Below are 18,453 nucleotides of genomic sequence, written 5' to 3' on the forward strand. Positions count from 1 at the left end.
CACTCCAGCGACAACTGATGACCTATACAGTGTTATCAAATGTTTGGAAATGTGTTATTTTCTCTCTCTCTTTTATCTCAACCAGAGGAAAGGGTTCTAGAGGGATAGAGGGATATTTCAGGTCATCTAATTTCTCAGAGTCTGATATTTCTTGTCACAGTTATTTTTTAATCGCCTCCTACAACTCACGTTACGTAAATGGCACCACGCACACCTCTTTGTTGGTTTTTAGTTCATCCACTGAGCAACCGGCCACCTCCATCCCACCCACTGACCGCCTTTCAGGACGTTGGTGGAAGAAATCTGTTTCTACGTGAGATAGTGGAGATGAAAACAGCCTGAGGCTGTGGCATTTGTGCTCGTGAAGAAGTGTGGAGGATGAGGAGTTCAGTTCTTGCCGACCTCGAAATACTGACTTGATGTTATTTCCTAACAAAGGACATGATTCTATATTCATGGCGCTTTATTTTGTGCAGTGCTCACACAGCATTATAATAATAATAATGAATGATAATACATCTTTAGCCACGCTGAACTGAAAGGAAAAAGTGCTTGAATAGACAAAACAATGAAAGGAAAAAGCACAGTTCATGTTTATGTTTGAAAAAAAGATCTTAATTTAGCTGTGATATCGTACAACCCATTTTTATTATGAGTCAGGTATTGTTTAGATGTGTTTTGTGTGGATGAATACCTAAGAAAAGGGAAATACATCCATGTGCATCTAAGGACTTGTGGAATAAAACAATCAAAGATGGAAACAGTTGGTGTCAACAACACTGATATTAGCTCAACTTAGCATTAGCGTGATACTCAGTTTGCTCTGTTCCCTCTTCCCCCTCGTTCTTTCCACCCTGTTGATATCACTGCATCTTGTCCATGAATCACAGACTAACCAACCAGACGATTTGTGCTGAGAGGTGAAGCTGCCAATCGCTACAGCATGTACCAAAGCAGCATGAATCACTGTGAGGATGCGGTGAGTGGTCGGGTGCTCAGGCGTCCATAAGACATTTAGGTGACGATGTTCACAGACATACACCTTACAACCTCCAGGATGTGTCCAAAATCTTGATCTTCACCTCCTAAGCTCTCCATAAGCTGCTCACCCCCTTAGGGACCATCTCTCCACTTCGTCTGTGCTTCCCAAGTCCGACCTTCAGTTCTGACGTCAGAGTCGTCTTTAGGGCAGCGCACGGGCTCTGGAACTCCATCCCATGACAGCTCAGAGACTCTCACAGTTTCCAAGTCGACCTCAAGACCCGTCATTTTCACCCGCTGCCTCCGTCCTCATGCACAGTGTGTCTCCAGCAGCTGTCAGTGGGTGGGATTGTATGGTCCTCCTGGTCTATGAATTTAAAAAAAAGAGAAAAGGTGATTTTCAGAATGATGCCAGATGGGATCGCCACAAGATTACACATCAGTCAGTCAATGTGTCAGACATTGGTGGTAATCCTGTCCTTTTTTATGAGGGATAGTGGGCCACCAATCTATTTGTCCAACACTCATGCAGTGTAATCAATATATCATGTCAAATTGGATAAAATATGCTCACTGGAGTATTTTGACAGATCGCACATGCCTCCATCTCTCAGTATGGAAGTCATTTCAGGAATTTCAGGAAAATTACTTGCCTCAGAAATAATGACCTCTCTGAAGACATTTTATTACTCTTGGTGCTGCAGCTCCAAGTTAATTTACTTAGATTTTATTTTGTCCTTAATTAATCTGCTGCAAGGGTTGATACAAGAGAAGATCTGTTGTTGTCTGTGTGTATGCTTGATTACTGTAAAAGTTTGGTACACATTTTTACCAGCCAATTTAGTGATTGTGTTAGCGGTAATCACTGTTTCATCTCACGCAGTTGTTGTGGACATAAATCAGATGTGTGCTATTAATTCATACACTTCAAGGATGGAAATGAGACCATGTCCCTGCTTTGAAACCCTCAACTGTGTCCTACTTGTCCTCCATCTCTCTTGTGCTCGACTAAAGACCCAGCACGTGCTGTTTTACCAGGATTTATTTAGACGAGAACATCTCGTCAGCCATCAGTTCGTGACGCACTCCGGTTCCCAAAAATAGAAAAGATGTATGTCACTGTCACACATTCTGATGCATTCATGTGCGTACTGATGCCAGCAGGTCTCGTACAGAAGCAGTCATGGTATTGGACCACTGACAAGGCCGATGTGGATATGTATGTTCAAATAAGTGCCTGATGAACCCTGTGTGGTTCACCAGGTTGAGTTGGGAGGCTCCTCTGAGCCCGGATGTGGGTCAGAAGTCTTCTAGCTGCAGTTCCTCAAAGACTCCATTTCCTTTTACCACACGCAGGTTCAGAGCTCATGGGAGAAGCAAACCTGTGAAAAGCCAGTTGAAGCATCTGCTCCAAGTTTCTCCCTCAACTCACTCATATGTTGAAAGAATTTATAAGGATTCGGTTTGGTCATTCTCCCCGTGTCTGCGTGGGTTCTCCCCGGGTTCTCATGTAAGTGTGAAAGGTTGTCTGTCTGTCTTCATGTGGCCCTGAAGAGGTGGCGACTCGTTCAGGGTGGACCCTGACATTCATCCGTGGACAGCTGGATCGGCTCTAGGACAACCGCGACCTGAAATCGGAATAAGTGGAAGAAGATGAAGGATGAATGAATGAAAGTTTGGTCATCACTGAGGCACCTGGGTCAAGAAGTTTACAGATATTGTTTTTTACAGTCACTAATGATCACAACAATGAACATAATCTGATTGTGTTGTCTGACAGTTTGGGCAGATAGAAGACCTGAACAAGTTTGTAGCATTGCTCCTTTAAAAGCTGCATTCATTTATAAAGCTGCTTTACAAATAGATGTATGCCACTTGTCTTCATACAAATGTAGATGACTTTCATTTCTTTTGCATGAGCGAGATGTCTTTGCAACAGGGGCAATAATTACAAACAACAGAATAAACGTCAGCATTTCACCAGATGATGAATTGAATTTATCAGCAGCATTAAGTCCTCAGTGGTAGTCGGGGTGTGTTACATAACATCCTACACGCAAAAATGATCTTTGATCCCATCTCTTCCACACCGGTATCCGTGTACATGAGTTATTGAAAATACAGTGAAATGAAAATAATACTATGTTCGTGTATTTTAAAAAAAAAAATAATCAAAAGGAGCAGTGGAGGAGAGGGGATAAGTCGCGGGGGTCCTTACAGGCTCCATCCCCGGGCGTGGGTTTGCATCCTGATGAGGGCTGGGGGTGCTGAATGGAATCACGACGCGTGTGTGACGTGGAGGAGGTGGGTGACGAGAGAATGGGGGAGGGGGGGGGGGGTGCAGCAGCTGCTACTTAGTCCATTTCCAGACCAGCCTCTGCTTTTTGCTCACAACCAAACCGACCGACCACACCGGTGCTGGAGCACATCGACCGGACCGGGACGCGTTCTGTCACCACTGCCGGGGACCGAGCATCAGTCAGGCTGGAGGTGACGGTCACGGAAGCGTTGGTGGCTCACGTAGGTAAGATCCGTCATCTCACCTGACCACTGAACTCTGGTCATGTTTGACGCTGCTGATGCTGGGGGGTAATAGACCCCCCCCCCGCCCTCTCTCTCTTCGTCCGTTGGTGATGGAGCAGGAGGCCGTCAGCCGGCCAGTCTGTGTGTTATGAAGCATGCTGTCCACTGGCCGGCTTAGAGACACTTAATCTGTCATTAGGAGGTTATTTTCAGACCGCGCAGCAGACACGGACACCGGCGAACCTCTCTCCTCGTCTGCCTCTCCTAAACTCCTGAAAACTGAAAACATCTGAAAACTTCTCCTAGCAGCTCCATCCACCCACCACACCTCCATTCATCCATCCATCCATCCTCCCCAATCCTCTGTGTTCTGCCTCCCAGACAGCACCGCCGTGCTTGTGAGCCTGGAGATGGAGATGGAGCATTTCGACGACCGGGACAAAGGTCAGAGACACGGCCGGTCCAGTGCTCGGATGAACGGGGTTTCGAGCCCCACACACAGCGCCCACTGCAGCCTGTACCGGACCCGCACACTGAAGACCCTGACGGCGGAGAGGAGAGCCAAGAAAGTGCGTTTCTACCGGAACGGGGACCGCTACTTCAACGGGATCGTATACGCCATTTCCACCGACAGGTTCCGGACCTTCGACGCCCTGCTGGCCGACCTGACCCGCTCCCTGTCCGACAACGTCAACCTGCCGCAGGGCGTCCGGACCATCTACACCCTGGACGGGTCCAAGAGGATCACCAGCATCGAGCAGCTCATAGAAGGTCCGTGGTGTGTGTGTGTGTGTGTGTGTGTGTGTGTGTGTGTGGTCACATAAGGAACATGGAGATATGCCAAATACTTCCCTCTCAAGAAGAAATCCTAATCACACTTAAACATGACAACTGGTAATAAATCAAACATCAGAAACCTCAGCTGTCATAGATAGATACTTTATTCATCTCCAAGACAAATTCACACGTTTACTTACATTCAAAAATAGGTACATTAAAAACAAGTCAATGTATGAAAACAGTGTTAATCCCATGATACTAGAACCCATTCTATGGTTTTTGGCACCATCCAAAGTTTGAAACAAATCATGTGTGAAAGGAAAACAAGCTACAAAATAATCCAAATCATCATGACATTGGCCCATAGTTTCTCCTTTTCTGCCCCCCCCCACCCACCCAATCTCCAACAGGTGACAGTTATGTGTGCAGCTCCATTGAAGCTTACAAAAAGGTGGAGTACACAAAAACGTGAACCCCAACTGGTCAGTAAACGTCAAGGCTTCGTCGACCTCCTCCCGAGGGCCTAGTTCTTTGGGCAGCTCCAAGGCGGGAGCCCCAGAGAGCCGCGAAAACAAGGACTTCATACGTCCAAAACTGGTGACAGTGGTGAGGAGCGGCGTGAAGCCTCGCAAGGCTGTGAGGATCCTGCTGAACAAGAAGACGGCCCATTCCTACGAACAAGTCCTGACCGACATCACAGATGCCATCAAGCTTGACTCTGGAATCGTGAAGAAGATCTACACGCTGGAGGGCAAACTGGTGAGAAATGAGCCTGTTTCATCAGTATGTTGTGTGGAGCGACCCTCAGCACACACCTTTGTGGTCTACGAGATCATGAGATGTGCTCCCACAACTGGCTGTGCTGCTTGTTGGATCACAGTAGCACTCGTTCCATCTCTGAGGTCTTCCAGGATGCTGCTGTGAGTGTGTGCACATGATGAGTGGTTTCCAGAAAGTGTTGATTTTGAACTGGTGTTGAGGAGAGAGAAAATGACTCAGGAGGAAAGGTCAGAATGCCCTAAATGTCTAATGGTAGCACTCTCATTTATCTTTAACGACTCTTTTATGAATGAAGGAACCCCTGTCTTGGTCTCTCTCTCTCTGTCGAGAGAAAGAGTGAAAGAGGTTGACAGAAGCTAAAGATGAATGAAATCCCAGAATGGAGTCTCACCCACACGGCTGTGATACACGAATTTGAGTCACAGACCCTTGATAGTACACCCACCTCACTAAGCTGCCTTGCTCAGCTGTGGAGGCGCTAAAAAAAGCAGGCATTGTAAAGCATCCATGCTGCTATTCTGAAACATCATTACACTCTGAGTATGTTTTTCGGAATGTGAAAGATACGATGTTGTTACTTGTCGTCTCTTGCTTCATTTCGAATCATCAGTTTTGGCTGCTTTTGTTTCAGTTGTTGTAGCTAGCTAGCTACCTCTTTCCCACCCTTATTTTGAAAGAGCATTATTTGGTGTCAAGGGCATCCTGTCATCGCCTCTCTTCCAGCTGTACATTTCCTGAATGACTGGGGCTTTCTGCCCTTGGGGGGGGGGGGGATTAATTGCCTTTATGTGCTCTATATATGTCAGTTTTAAAGATTAATCCTCATGTGGTAGCGCTGACATGTCATGCTGTGTCCGAAGCCTATTTAATGATCCCGTGTTAACGCAGTGGGAAGTCAGATTTCCTGATCTGACCTGCTGGCCGATCCCAGCACCAGCCAATACAATCCCAAGATCAGGTTTTCCTTGACAAACCTCCTGTTGGGGATTAAACTTTTCAATGTCGCCCTCGAACTCTATGGTCGCTATGGGTTACGGTTAGACTGGAGCTCCGCATTCACCTCTCTTGGAAGTAAGACTATTATGGTTATGCTATTTTTAGCGGTGATATTGATTGGGCCTCCAGGCCTGGTAACAGACTCACTGCCAAACTAGCTGAGCTGAGTGCAGAACCACGCTCTTCTCATTTTTTTGTGTTGAGCGAGGCATTTTTCCTTTGTGATTATGGAATCAAGGGAAAAAGAGATGAAGTAGGACTTCTAAAGTGAGATGTGAATGATGAGGAAACAACATGCGGTGTGGCTGATCGGGTGCAGCATCACATTGAAGGGAGAGTACATGTGTGTCCCTGTTGTTCTCAAACTGCGTTTGGAGAAAATCATCTGCTGAATGTATGTGCTGCGTGACTGGGAAGAAAACGTGAACAGCCTCAGTCTGTTTCTGAATAGGTGAAAGGTCCCAGAAAACACGAGATAAGCTGGAAGCAAACTTAAAACCCCCTGTGAAATGTGGTTAATCCATGTCAACGTGTTAGTGAATCAGGCCTGCGAGGGGATTTTTTAAAATGCAGGTCAAAACAAAAAGGCAATAAGAAAATGACATTAGAATTAACCGGAAAGTGGATGTGTGCTGGCGGCTCATTGATCGACGGTTTAATTATTGAATATCAGGTGTGCTGAAAGTAATTACCTGAGTGCACACCAGGGTAAGGTTACAGTAAGGGTTAAGTAGACCGTGTGTGACAGTGGTGGTGGTGGTGGTGGTGTGGGGGGGGGGGTCTTGCAATTGTTGTGTGTGGGTTTTCTAAGCCATGTCAGTCATTGAGCCTGTGGCTGAAGTAGGTTTCTGGGCCTGTAACGCAGTCTCTGTGGAACCGAGAGAGAGAGGGGAAAGAAAGAGAGCAAGGGGGATCTGGGAACAGGAGCTCAGGCTCTTTTCACTCATTAACCCCTGTAATGAGGCCAGAGACAGTGGGTCAGGACGTATATCTACATGCACACAGCTCTCTTCTCCTTGCTCGTCTTCTTCATCTTCTCATAATCTTTATCACCAGTTGCAGCAGCCCATGTGACTTCTTACATAATGTTCCAGCCCAGCTGAACGGCTAATAAAAATGAATTATTGTAATGGAAAGGAGTTTCAGCATTGAGACCTGTCGACTAGGCTTGTCATGCTTTGGGGAGATGTTCAATGTCAGTGTGCAGATAAATGTGTTTCTGTCCAATAACAGTTGAGAGAAGACAACATGACAGCCTGCGAACCCGTCTGAGAATCTGATCTCCATATACTTGGTAGTGGGTGCTGACTCCGCCGGGATCCTTTGGGATATCACATTCCTGCCTGTAATACAAGTAACTGAATACTGAAGTATATCAAGTAGATCAAGTTCCACCCCCCCACATCGCCCCTTCAGCCTTAGCTCCTAGTGTATCTGATAATGCCTCGGAGATGATCTCCTCTTTTTTCGGTTACATCAGCCTTCTATTTGTCAGTAAGCTCTTCACCTTGGACTGTTTCTGTGATGATTTCAATTCGTTGCCTGGCAACGAGCCGGCCGTCTGTCACGTCAAACAGTTGCACAGGGCAGCATGTTGGACCTGGATTGATCTGATCTAGAAAGTAGACAACCCATAAGTGGCTTAGGACACGCCTATTAATACCTCTAAGCTCTGTTTACACACACAGGCACGGACTGGCACGTAAACACATCACGATGATGGACCCCAGCTGCCAGCATCGAGCCTCGCATGGCTCACACACACTTAGGCATGAATATTTATTGTTTGTTCATTTGTTGTATGTTGCTCATGCATCACTATCCATTAGCTGTTGGCAGATGTCTGCCAGTGCATGATGTAATGCCACCGCGTCATCTCCAAGGACGGTTGCATTGTGATTTGGAGCATCTCATTAATTAGCCCTCATTGTCTCACAAACGGCCAGAGGTACAATGCGCACAACGCTCGTGCTACAAATACACTCAGTGCGTTCAAAAAAATGGGTACTTGAATGCAGCCTTACAGAAAGATTTGGGGTTTTTTTTCCATTTCTAGTCATCAGAGTGTGGGTGAACTTGGTCTTTGCAGTGCAGCTCTCACCTCTCAAACCACGTAGTCGGTCTCCTCCTTTTTTATCAAAACTCAAGAGTCTTTTTCTCTTTACCGTCTCATCCCCTCTGTCGAACCCTCTCCTGCTCTGTGAATGTTCATTTATAATCATATTTGTTTTCCCTCAGCGGTCTATGCCTCCTCTGAACACCTGTCTGAGCTTCATTTGTCCTCGTCATCGACACTCTCACATTTTTTTACAGCTCTTGTCGTCATGTAATCAACACATTCAGCAGGCACTGCTGAATGGAAAAGCAGTGACAAACGGCCTCTCTCTCCATCAATCTCTGCATGTTTCACTAATTTCGTTTTTTCCCAGTTCTCAGTTTGTCTCTCGCCCCCTACTGCCCCCCCAGTCTGCAGATGTGCTGCATCACCACCTCAAAACACTGCGTATCAAGGGGATTATGTTCACTTACAGCTCATTTCGCTGTTTTTATTCTTTGGTTGATGCTTGTGTGCTGATGATGTGGCTTCTTGTTCTGTATAAGAGGATTGTGGGACGTTCTCGCTGCTCCTGCTGATCTGCTGAGTCACAGTTACTCAGCTCAGCAGCATGTGTGCGGAGGTGTGTACGTGTGTGTGTGTCTGTGTCATGCACCTACAGCAGCATTCACTATGTTTGCTATAATACTGTGTAGTTGCAAAAATATCCCACTGAGGACAAATGGGTTGCAGCTTGCTGAGCAGGATCGGTGAATCATGTGTTGCTATTGTGTGCAGGTTGTTAAAGCAGTTTTCGTCTCTGTCTGACTCTGTATCTGTCTGCTGGCTGAAAGGATTGTGGAACAGATTGGTGGGCTGACAGCAGATCTGCTGGCAAACGAGGATCGATGGGAGATTGAAAACCTCGTTACACTCTCCTCACACACAAGCACACACACACACACACACACACACACACACACACACAAACTGACTCTTTTTACTCGCTCACTTTCTCTGAACTAAATCTGCATTTAAAAGCTTTTATTCCTGCTAGTAGCTGCTCAGAGGGAGCAGCATGTCTCACAGCTGTCCGAGGTTTTGTTTAATCAAGACTAGTCAGGGGCTATTCACTGCGGCTTCACGATTGAGAGGGAACAACATGGGCTCAAGCAAATGCAAGGCAAAAGTTGCAAATAAATTCCTTTTATTGCAGCCTTTCCGATGTAAAATGTGGATTGTTTACTGGCAGTGATTCTACATTTACTAAGGCCTTCAGCCAGTGGCTCGGGAGGAGGAACAGCTCGTCCAGGAATGGAAAGATTCCCATTTGACGTGGGATGCTGCTATTGCTGATGATACCATAAATTCACATTGTAAAGTGAGTCACTTGGTCACAAAATGATGAATAAGAGGCAGGTGAAATGAAACCAGGTGAAGGAAGGATTGACTTTGGTTAGAGGAGAGAGACTTGACTTCAAGCAATGAGACATCAGTAATGAGATGACAACATCAGAAATGAGGTTAAAATGAAGGAAACCAGAAGCAGAAGCAGATCAGAAGATGCACGACGGGATCAGAATCAGAATCAGAATCCTCAGCTTTGCTCTTACAACACTTTGAAAATAAAATAAAATATATACAATAAAAAAATTTAAAGAGAGTAAGTGTGATGTGATGCTATTTAGCATCTGATTTATGTCCTTCGGGGAACTCGTTTTCTGTTCATCCAGTGTCATTTGTTTCATAATTGCAATTTAGCAGCAATAACGGAGACAAACATGCATTCAAAGGAAAGTTTCCCCCTGTAGAGCGCCGTTACATAAGTTGTTATGCAACAGAGCATCCAGCCAAACAATCTGCTGCGCTGCTCTGAGGTGAATGCAGGAACACCAGCATCAGCTCATCGCTGCACATTTAATTGACCGCATGTCACCGCTGCTCCTCTTTTCTTGCTTGTTTTTCAAGTCTCTGTGACTTCTCTCAGTACCCTCGGCCTCTCTGTCATCTCCCGTCAGCTAATCTGATGACATTGGGCCGTGCAGTGCTCGGACTGAACCAGCAGGAGGATGTGTGATGCTGGAATTCTCCCTCATGTTCCAGATGGTTGAACCCTGCACCCTCCCCTTCAGATTGATTTCAGTTCACCACTTCTCCCGTCAGTTCGCGTGGCTCTTTGCCTGCCAGTTGTTGTCTCTTTTTGGTCGAAGAGGAGATTATTAATTGATTATTAAAAAAGAGAAAAAGTATTTTCATGGAGGGAGGGAGTTAGAGGGTATTTGTACCCTCAGGGGTCGTGATTTTCTCAAGGGCCTCTTTTGCCAGTTGTCATCTTTTGAATGCTCTAAACCCAGGCCAAATAGTAGTAGAAATAGCAGAACATTCTCTTTGAGAATCCACTCGATTCACTGTCTCATGGTCAATGTGAGAAACAGAACTCTTCCACTTACCCCAGACATCTGCTCTGCCCTTCTGGCTTTTGTTCACCACATTGAGGACAAGCTGGTTTGAATTTGGAGACGTTCTTAATCCAACTGTCCAACATGTGGTGAGCGCACAGCCTGTGTGGACGTTGGACCAGTCGAACTCGATGAGCAGCAAAGCTGGTTAAAATCTGTTTCATTGGATTCTGCCCAAACAAACCTGTTCCCTCACATCTGGAAAACACAGTTTGCAGACCGGATGTCTCCGAGCTTCTTTATTTGAATCAGAAATTCAAATTGCTTTTTTCAGCCGTGCAGCTGTAACACGACGTACAGAGTAACGGCTTTTCAATGAACGTCAGACTTGTTGTAGTCCAACCGTTTAACGACACACTGTGGCCCGTTCAAGTATGAACTAAGTTGTTCAACAAATACTTGTCTTTTTAAGATCTGCCTCCCTTCATTTTCCTTCCCTGCATCCATCTGTTGTGCTGTCTGTCCGTTCCATCCATCTGTCTGTTCATCTGTCTCTCCTCCCCTGCGGTTGCTGCTGCAGAGCAGCGACGGCCGTCGATCAGCTGCAGATGATTCAGCACCTCGGACAGCTCCTCTGAGCTCAGCTCGCCTGGCAGCAACAGCTCGTCCTCCGTAAAATGTGGCCCTGCAGATTGAAACTGACCTCAGCATGGCCTCCCTGGAACCACCGCCTGTCTATTGTGGAGCACCAGATTAATGTTTGAGTCTCACTGCTCACAATTAGCAAACACTAGTGATTATTTTTTAAATATTAAAGGTAACCATGCATTTATACTCAACTGACTTCAGTGAATGTTTGAAAGTGGAGGGAAGCTGACACATGTGTCCAGTCCACCAGGGTGACCTGAAACCTACAGGTAGAAATGTCTGATGTAATTAAGGACAGTGTTGTTCACAGAAATTGCAGCACTATGATTTGTGTGTGTGTGTGTGTGTGTTCTTTCCTGTCTCCTTACCTACCTGTGAGGTTCAACGCAAATTGTCTGCTCCTCTTTCCATGATACTACATTGCCGTGTTCTGTTCTCCAACTGTTACATCCGAACCCACAAGACAGTGAGTGATAGCCCATCATTCATCAGACATTTAGCGTGTGCCTACCCTTACTTTCTTACGTGACTGTTGCAGAGAGCAAGTCTGTGCCTCTTAAACATTGCCCTCATGTGGTGAAACAGACTCACTTTTAGACTCACATCTTCTGTTGCAGTGAGGCAAATATGAGTTGCAGAGACATGTCTTATTGAAACCACTATGTGGCCTAATGAATGCTGTACATGCATCTATGTGACCTGCATGTAACATTGAGGACAGAGACAACAAAGGTGTCAAGAGGAGAAAATGAGTCTCTGGTTCATGTTCAATGAATCGACACTAGGTGTCGTGATGAGAACACAAATGATTTCACGAGGCACTAAGTGCTGCTCAGCTGTTGCATAAGGAGCAGATGATGCTGCTGGAAATCTCACCATTGTCACATTTCCATGAACCTCGTGTGTTCATTGTGTCTGAGTATGAGCCTCTTCTGATCATCAAACTCTCCAATAAACCCACCATCTGCCAGTAGACTTCTGCTTTGCTCCCACAGTCTCTGTTCTTCCTTAAACCACAATAAGGTCTTAATAAAGTGAATGTGGATGAAATCTAATGTGGGTTCTGATCATCATGAGCTTTGCTCATTTCTCTATTCATTCTCTCTCACAACCAAGTATGCGACGGGAAAGTTCATAAAAGTGCTTGTCTACTCTTCTCTGGTCGTCTTATTTTAATCCTTCATTTCCTATGTGGCTGTTTGTTTCAGCCTCTGCTCATTTTAGAGGCAGATGTTGTGTAACTGCGCTGATTCTGTGTGAGAACAGAGAGCCAGAGACTTCAAAGCAGCTTGTTTTGTCATCGGGAAGAGAGCTCAGAGCAGCAGTCAGGAATAGATGTGCTCCTCTTCTGCTCCTTTTCTTTCATCTGCTTGCTTCCTGTCGTTCAGCGAGTTGGTCCTCATCTCCAGCAGTTTCATTGTTTTAACCTGCAGCAGTTCCCTTTCAGTCCAGTCATTTATTTCCTTTATTATGTTTGTTCTTGTTTATTTGTCCTGCCAAAGGCCCAAGTAAAGCTTGGTGTCTTAGACTTGTGTGAGTTTGTCAACATGAACTAGGCCACATGTAACTTGTGTGTGGATTTGTGTGAATGACACTGTTCTGTTTAGGGTCTTTAGTAGTAGTGTTGAGATCAAATAGAGTAGATCAAATATAAAAGACCGAGGTTTCTATCACAGAATGAAACAAAATGGGGGGGGGGGGCATATAAGGCACAAGCCACACAGAAATGCCTCCAGGGCATTATCACCATGGCAACCATACACTCTCAGTGTGTGCTGCTCCGTATTACTCAGAGCTTTAAGGTGCCCTCAGAGGCCTCATTTCTGCTCCCAGCACATACTGATTATATTCTGCACGTGAGCTTTCCTCCGTGTTTACCCTACTTTTCTAGTGGACTACATTTTCCATCTACAGATAAGCAGCTTCACGGAAGCTCCTGCCAACAGCTCGTCCTGTGCCAGCAGCCACAGCATTAGTCCGGGCGGAGTCGGACTGCAACAAATAGACACCCGACAAAGGTGTGCTTTAACAGGACCGTCTCATGAATTATCATCCAGGAGTTATCAAGGACACAAAGCAACATGATTCACATGAATCATGTTTTGCTTTCTCTGTTATGCTTTGCACATTTAATCATAGACGTGGAAATGAGGAAAAAGATTATATGTCATTTATTTCAGTGAAAACAGGATGTGGAAGTCAGCAGTGCAAATGGTGGTTGAAGGAAAGGTGTTGGCAGGTCTGAGGTCAGCCCATTGATGGCCGTCACTGCCAGGAGACAGTGATCCAGGTGAAAGTGGAACTGTTTTGCCTTTGTTGGGCATAGTGAAGGTCAAAGCATTCTCTCAAATGTTCTAACCTTTGTAGACACTAGTTGGAGACTTCAGCTCGAGTCGGGGTGACTGTGGAATACAGAAAAATAACACTGGATAACATTCATTCATTCATCTTCTCCCGTGTGCTCTGGTTATGGGTTGCCTTTGTGCTGGAGCCGATCCCAGCTGCCGACGTCATTAAGTAACCTCAGCATGCTTATGGAGGTGGGAAGAAGCCGGAGAACCTGGAGAGAACCCACGCAGACACAGGGAGAGCATGCAAACTCCACACATTCGCTATGAGGTGACAGTGCTAACCGCTGTCCCACTGTGTCGCCCCATGGATGACATATACATGGTAAATAATAATAATGTTTTCACATACACCTGCAGGGAAATATATCGACTGCACCAGCTTCTTTATCAGAACCATCTTTGACTGAAGGGAGCTGAGCCGCTTGCTCTGGAAATAATCAGCAGCACGCTATCAGGGGATGTTCAGGAACAAAGCAATATGTACTACGTTATGAAGCTAGAATCACTGTCTCTCACACATACGCAAAGTATTTACTTGTCTGCGCAGAAACGTGTGTCTCCATGTGACGTATGGTTGTATACACACACACACACACACACACACACACACACACACACACAGACGCACGTAGACAAACATTCAATTGAAAAGTTAAATGAAAGTGATCCCTACTCCCCAGAGGATCTGTGTCTGAGATCAAACTTGTTTTTGTCACTCTGTGGTTCATTTGGAGGATAAGATAGGATGCCTTCACACACACACACACACACACACACACACTTTCTCTCTCTCTCACAGTACACACTGTGAGTTATCTGCAGGCAGCCTAGCAACCTCACTTCTAATAGCTTTTTGTTGAGAGATTAGTCAAAGATATGATGAACAAACGTTAAATTCATTTGTGAAATATATTTTGGAATGCGATGTGATGGTTGGCCTGTGGGCTTCAAATAGATAATGATAAACAGCCGAGTCGTTCCTTGCATATGCTTGACAATGAATGCCCGAACATTGCAAGCAGATTAAGTGTGAGTGTACAAACATATATACTCTGTTCTGCAGAATAAGCATGTGTCAGCCAGGCACATTTATTCAAAGTCATGTTGGTCCAGCTCCGCTTCTTTTGAAGTTAATTATGGTACGATGGCGTGTAACACACTCTTTTTCTCAGTCTATGACTTGCTGGTGGTGTTATGTCCTTTCTTCTTTGGATGTTGGCTACACGTGCTGCAGCACACCAGCGAGTCAGCGAGGGCTCATTATAGTCACTGATCTACTGATTAAATGCAGGAACAACTCAGCTCTGCAGCGCTCATGTCGTTATGCATACAAAAACACGCACATACACACAAACAGACACTCCCAGTCGTCCTCATCCATCATCTCCTGGGGCTCAGGGGCCTTTTACCTGAGCACAGGAAGGGGAAGTCAATTTTGTGCACAGTGTGAGCTGGGAATGCGTGTGTCCTTCACAGAACTGTTGCCTTTTGCCTGAACAAGAAGTTTCCTTTGAGCAAAGCATTCATTCCCTAACAACAGCACTGTGCTCAAACAGATGTGTCTTCCTTCCAGGTGACGTGTCTGCAGGACTTTTTTGGCGATGAAGATGTTTTTGTGGCATGTGGACCCGAGAAGCTCCGCTACCAAGATGACCTGATGCGCTACCAAGATGACCTGATGCTGGATGAGAGTGGTGAGGAGTTTTTCCCTGACATTTAAATCTCAAATACTCAGTCATCTTTATTGGTTTTCTTTCATCCATTCACATCCACATTATCATATCAAAGAGCACAGCATGCTTTGTTACTGACATAATCATACAGGTGCTGAGATATATGATTACTTTTCCACCTTCTGCACAAACAGCGACGGAGTGGAAGTCTTGGCCATCATGTGACATCAAGAGGAAAAGAGGCTTCTGGATGTGTCTGTAGAAATATTTCATACCACCACTACTTTTCTACATCTAATTTAAGGGTTCTATTAGATATTACGTACCTTGACATTTTGCTCGCACCTACACATTACCAGCAGAAATGGAGGCCATGTCAAACTCAAATGTTTGTGCACTTAGTTCAGAGTACAGCATCCTACTCTCTGGTAGCGCTGTGCATCCTGTCATTCCTCCATATCTGTGTGGTTCAGGAGGCGAACATCAGCCTAATCCGTCCACTTCATTACGCTTCATTGGCTCTTTCCTCTCCTCCTTCTCCCTGGACAACCAGTTCCTGCCACTGGAGACATCAGCTGTTATACAATAGTTCCAATTCCTCCCCTCCCTCTGCCTGTCTCCCAACCGCGGTCGTCTGAGGCTGCTGTCCTCACTTCACCCATCGGTATTTCGCCGTCTGTCTGCCTCCCTCGTCTGCTCTGCTCCCGATTCCTGCTGTTTAGTGCTTATCTGTATTCTCACCATCTCACAGACTGTCTCCCGTCTCCCATATGCGCTGGCTCATTTTCAAAAGTTGGTTAAATTCATTGGTTTCACTCATATCCAGTAATCCATTAGGTAATGTATATCCTGCCAACTGCCACCCACCTCCCCTGTGTGTCTCCTTTCCTCCCCCTGCTATCCTTCATTTAAAAATATAATGGTTGTTTTGTAACCGTCTTCACTCATGAGAGAGAGACACATCCACCTCCTCTACCCTCCATCTTTGGAATATTTCAGGACATTCTACTGCATTCCAATAAGGCATTTTGCATTCCATGCTCAAACACATTCCCCTCTGTCACTAGTGAACACAGGAGCTGCTCACAACTCATAACTTACACGCATGAGTGCTTATTGTTTTCTCAGCATCATAAATAAATATAAACTCACCAAGTCAGTTTTGAAAGTTGAATATAGAGTTTGCAGTCAGTGAAGCATGCTCGAATTTGTATTAGTAACCCAGAGGGGTTGTGGCGGGGGACCAGCAACATCCAACTCTGTTCCTCAGAGTTTGCTGACCCAGTAGGGATGAGCTGAGATTGAAGGATGAAAACATTTTTTAAAAAGCATCAGACAGTCTCGTTTCTTTCTTCTTTGGTGACCATGAGGACGATTAATTGGTTTCCATTCCCTTACTAGAAGCTCATCTTGACCTCCCAGACAGACAGAAAAGCGCAGAGGCAGACAAAACAGACGGTGTGGTGAGAGAGACTGTCAGTGAGCGTCTGAGCTGCAGACAACTTTGCCTGCTTTCAGCATCACTGTAATTATCGCCTCTGCCCCGGCGCTGGCAGCTGTCGTCATGTTACCACTCTGCATTGTACATTAATCACTGGGCCACAGAGACTGCTACCCAAGAAAATGACACACGCACTGGATGTGTTACACCCCCAAAGAACAAGGTGAAACCATGACATTGTTTCATCATCATGTGGGAACATTTACGAGTTACAAACTAAATCCACAGAACGAGTTGGATGTGGAACAAAATGTACCTGCATTTTGTCAGGACTTTTGGCATGGTTCAGCCATATGGACAATTTCTGTTAAATGTCAGTTCCTCTGTGGGTTGATAACTTGATAACACATAGCTGACTTGTAGTTAACAAAACCTGGATGTTACCAATATAGAAAACACGCTCAGCATAACTCACTGTAAAAAAAACATTGTCATGAACTATTGATCCAAAATGTAAAAACATGTATATTATGAGCTATCACTGTGATAAATCATATTAGCATTACAGCACATAAATACCATCAGTAATTCATGTTAAAGTATTATTGTATTTTACAAGATTATTATATTGACAGAATGTGGATTAAAGTTAGTTTTATGTTTAATTCATTAGTATAACTCTGGTTTATTGGTTATAGAGCATTCTTTTTTATGTTCATTCAAATATCATTTCAAATGAACTATTTAAAAAAAATCAGCCAATCAGCCAACAGACCACAGTGTGTGTGTGTGTGTGTGTGTGGTGTGTGTCCGGACCGATTCAAGTCGTACTATCACACACACCTCTGTGCTAAAAGTAGTCTTTTTAGTGCGGGGGCACGTGCAGACAGTGACAGTGATGGCCGAGCAAAATCTTTCCTTTCCATGGGTCTAAACTCGGTAATGAGCTTTGATGAAGCTGGGTTAATGAAGAGGAGAGGAGCCAAGATTTGGGGATGAAGAACGCTGGGAGGATGTGAAGTACCATCACACGGCTCATTTATCATGACCGTTTGCCTGTAAAATATCAGACCTTTGTGAGTCATGGCTGTCATCTCCCCAGAAACACCACGTTAATGGTGTTTGGTAAGTGAAGGTCAGAACTCATTATCTCAGGGTTCTCCAGGGAAAAGCAATTACAGCACTTGGTACATTTGTTGACTTTTTTTTTTGTTTCATGACAAGAGGCCAAAGTCAATCAACATATCATTATGATCGTTCCATAAAATTCTAATTTACAGACCTTGCATGTGTTAGAGAATGTCCATCACCTTCCATTTGTACATGATAGTTCCTGCATCCTTTCTATCTATTTATTCTTTTTCTAAAACTCTTTGAATAGCTGCGATTGCACAATATTTTTTCATATCAGTATTGTGTCTGAATCTTTCTCTCTTTTCACGCTGGCAGAATGTCGAATGATGAAGTCAGTGAACTATGGGAGGATGTCTGGCTCTTTGAACAGAGGTTCCCCCAGAACCCTCATACAAACACGACGCAGCAAGTCCCCTGCGTCAGGTAAGACAATTCATGTTTCCTGTCCTTCCTCTGCGTGGTCCTGACACTGCATGCACCTTCTCTGGTGTGAGACTTTCCTGTTTCACACTGCTCCAGCCACAAAGTGCAGCTTCAGCACCATTTCCCCCTGACGTGGTTGAGGATTAGTGATGATTACACTGGTGATTGTCTCTCACAAGTGGTCTGCTTGGTGATGTGGATAGTTTCCACTACAAGAACTATCCACAAAGACGCCAAGTGTCTCATACCTGCTGGACACAGTTGGGAGTAGCATGTATCTTAATGTGTC

At 45.1% G+C, this 18,453-nt stretch overlaps 1 protein-coding gene across 1 annotated transcript; it reads left to right on the forward strand.

Annotated features, from left to right (window-relative positions):
* The first annotated feature begins 943 nt into the window (after positions 1 to 943).
* On the forward strand, positions 944 to 18,208 carry LOC144742071 (serine/threonine-protein kinase DCLK1-like). Its single transcript, XM_078624573.1, is given in 7 exon segments — positions 944 to 979; positions 2,245 to 2,275; positions 3,886 to 4,275; positions 4,695 to 4,742; positions 4,745 to 5,043; positions 15,067 to 15,187; positions 18,057 to 18,208. Coding segments are annotated over 7 exon segments (1,077 nt in total).
* Positions 18,209 to 18,453: the final 245 nt, after the last annotated feature.

This window comes from Lampetra planeri, unplaced genomic scaffold (genome assembly GCF_965212315.1).
Source record: "Lampetra planeri unplaced genomic scaffold, kcLamPlan1.2.h2 scaffold_844, whole genome shotgun sequence".
In the NCBI taxonomy this organism is placed as follows: domain Eukaryota; kingdom Metazoa; phylum Chordata; class Hyperoartia; order Petromyzontiformes; family Petromyzontidae; genus Lampetra; species Lampetra planeri.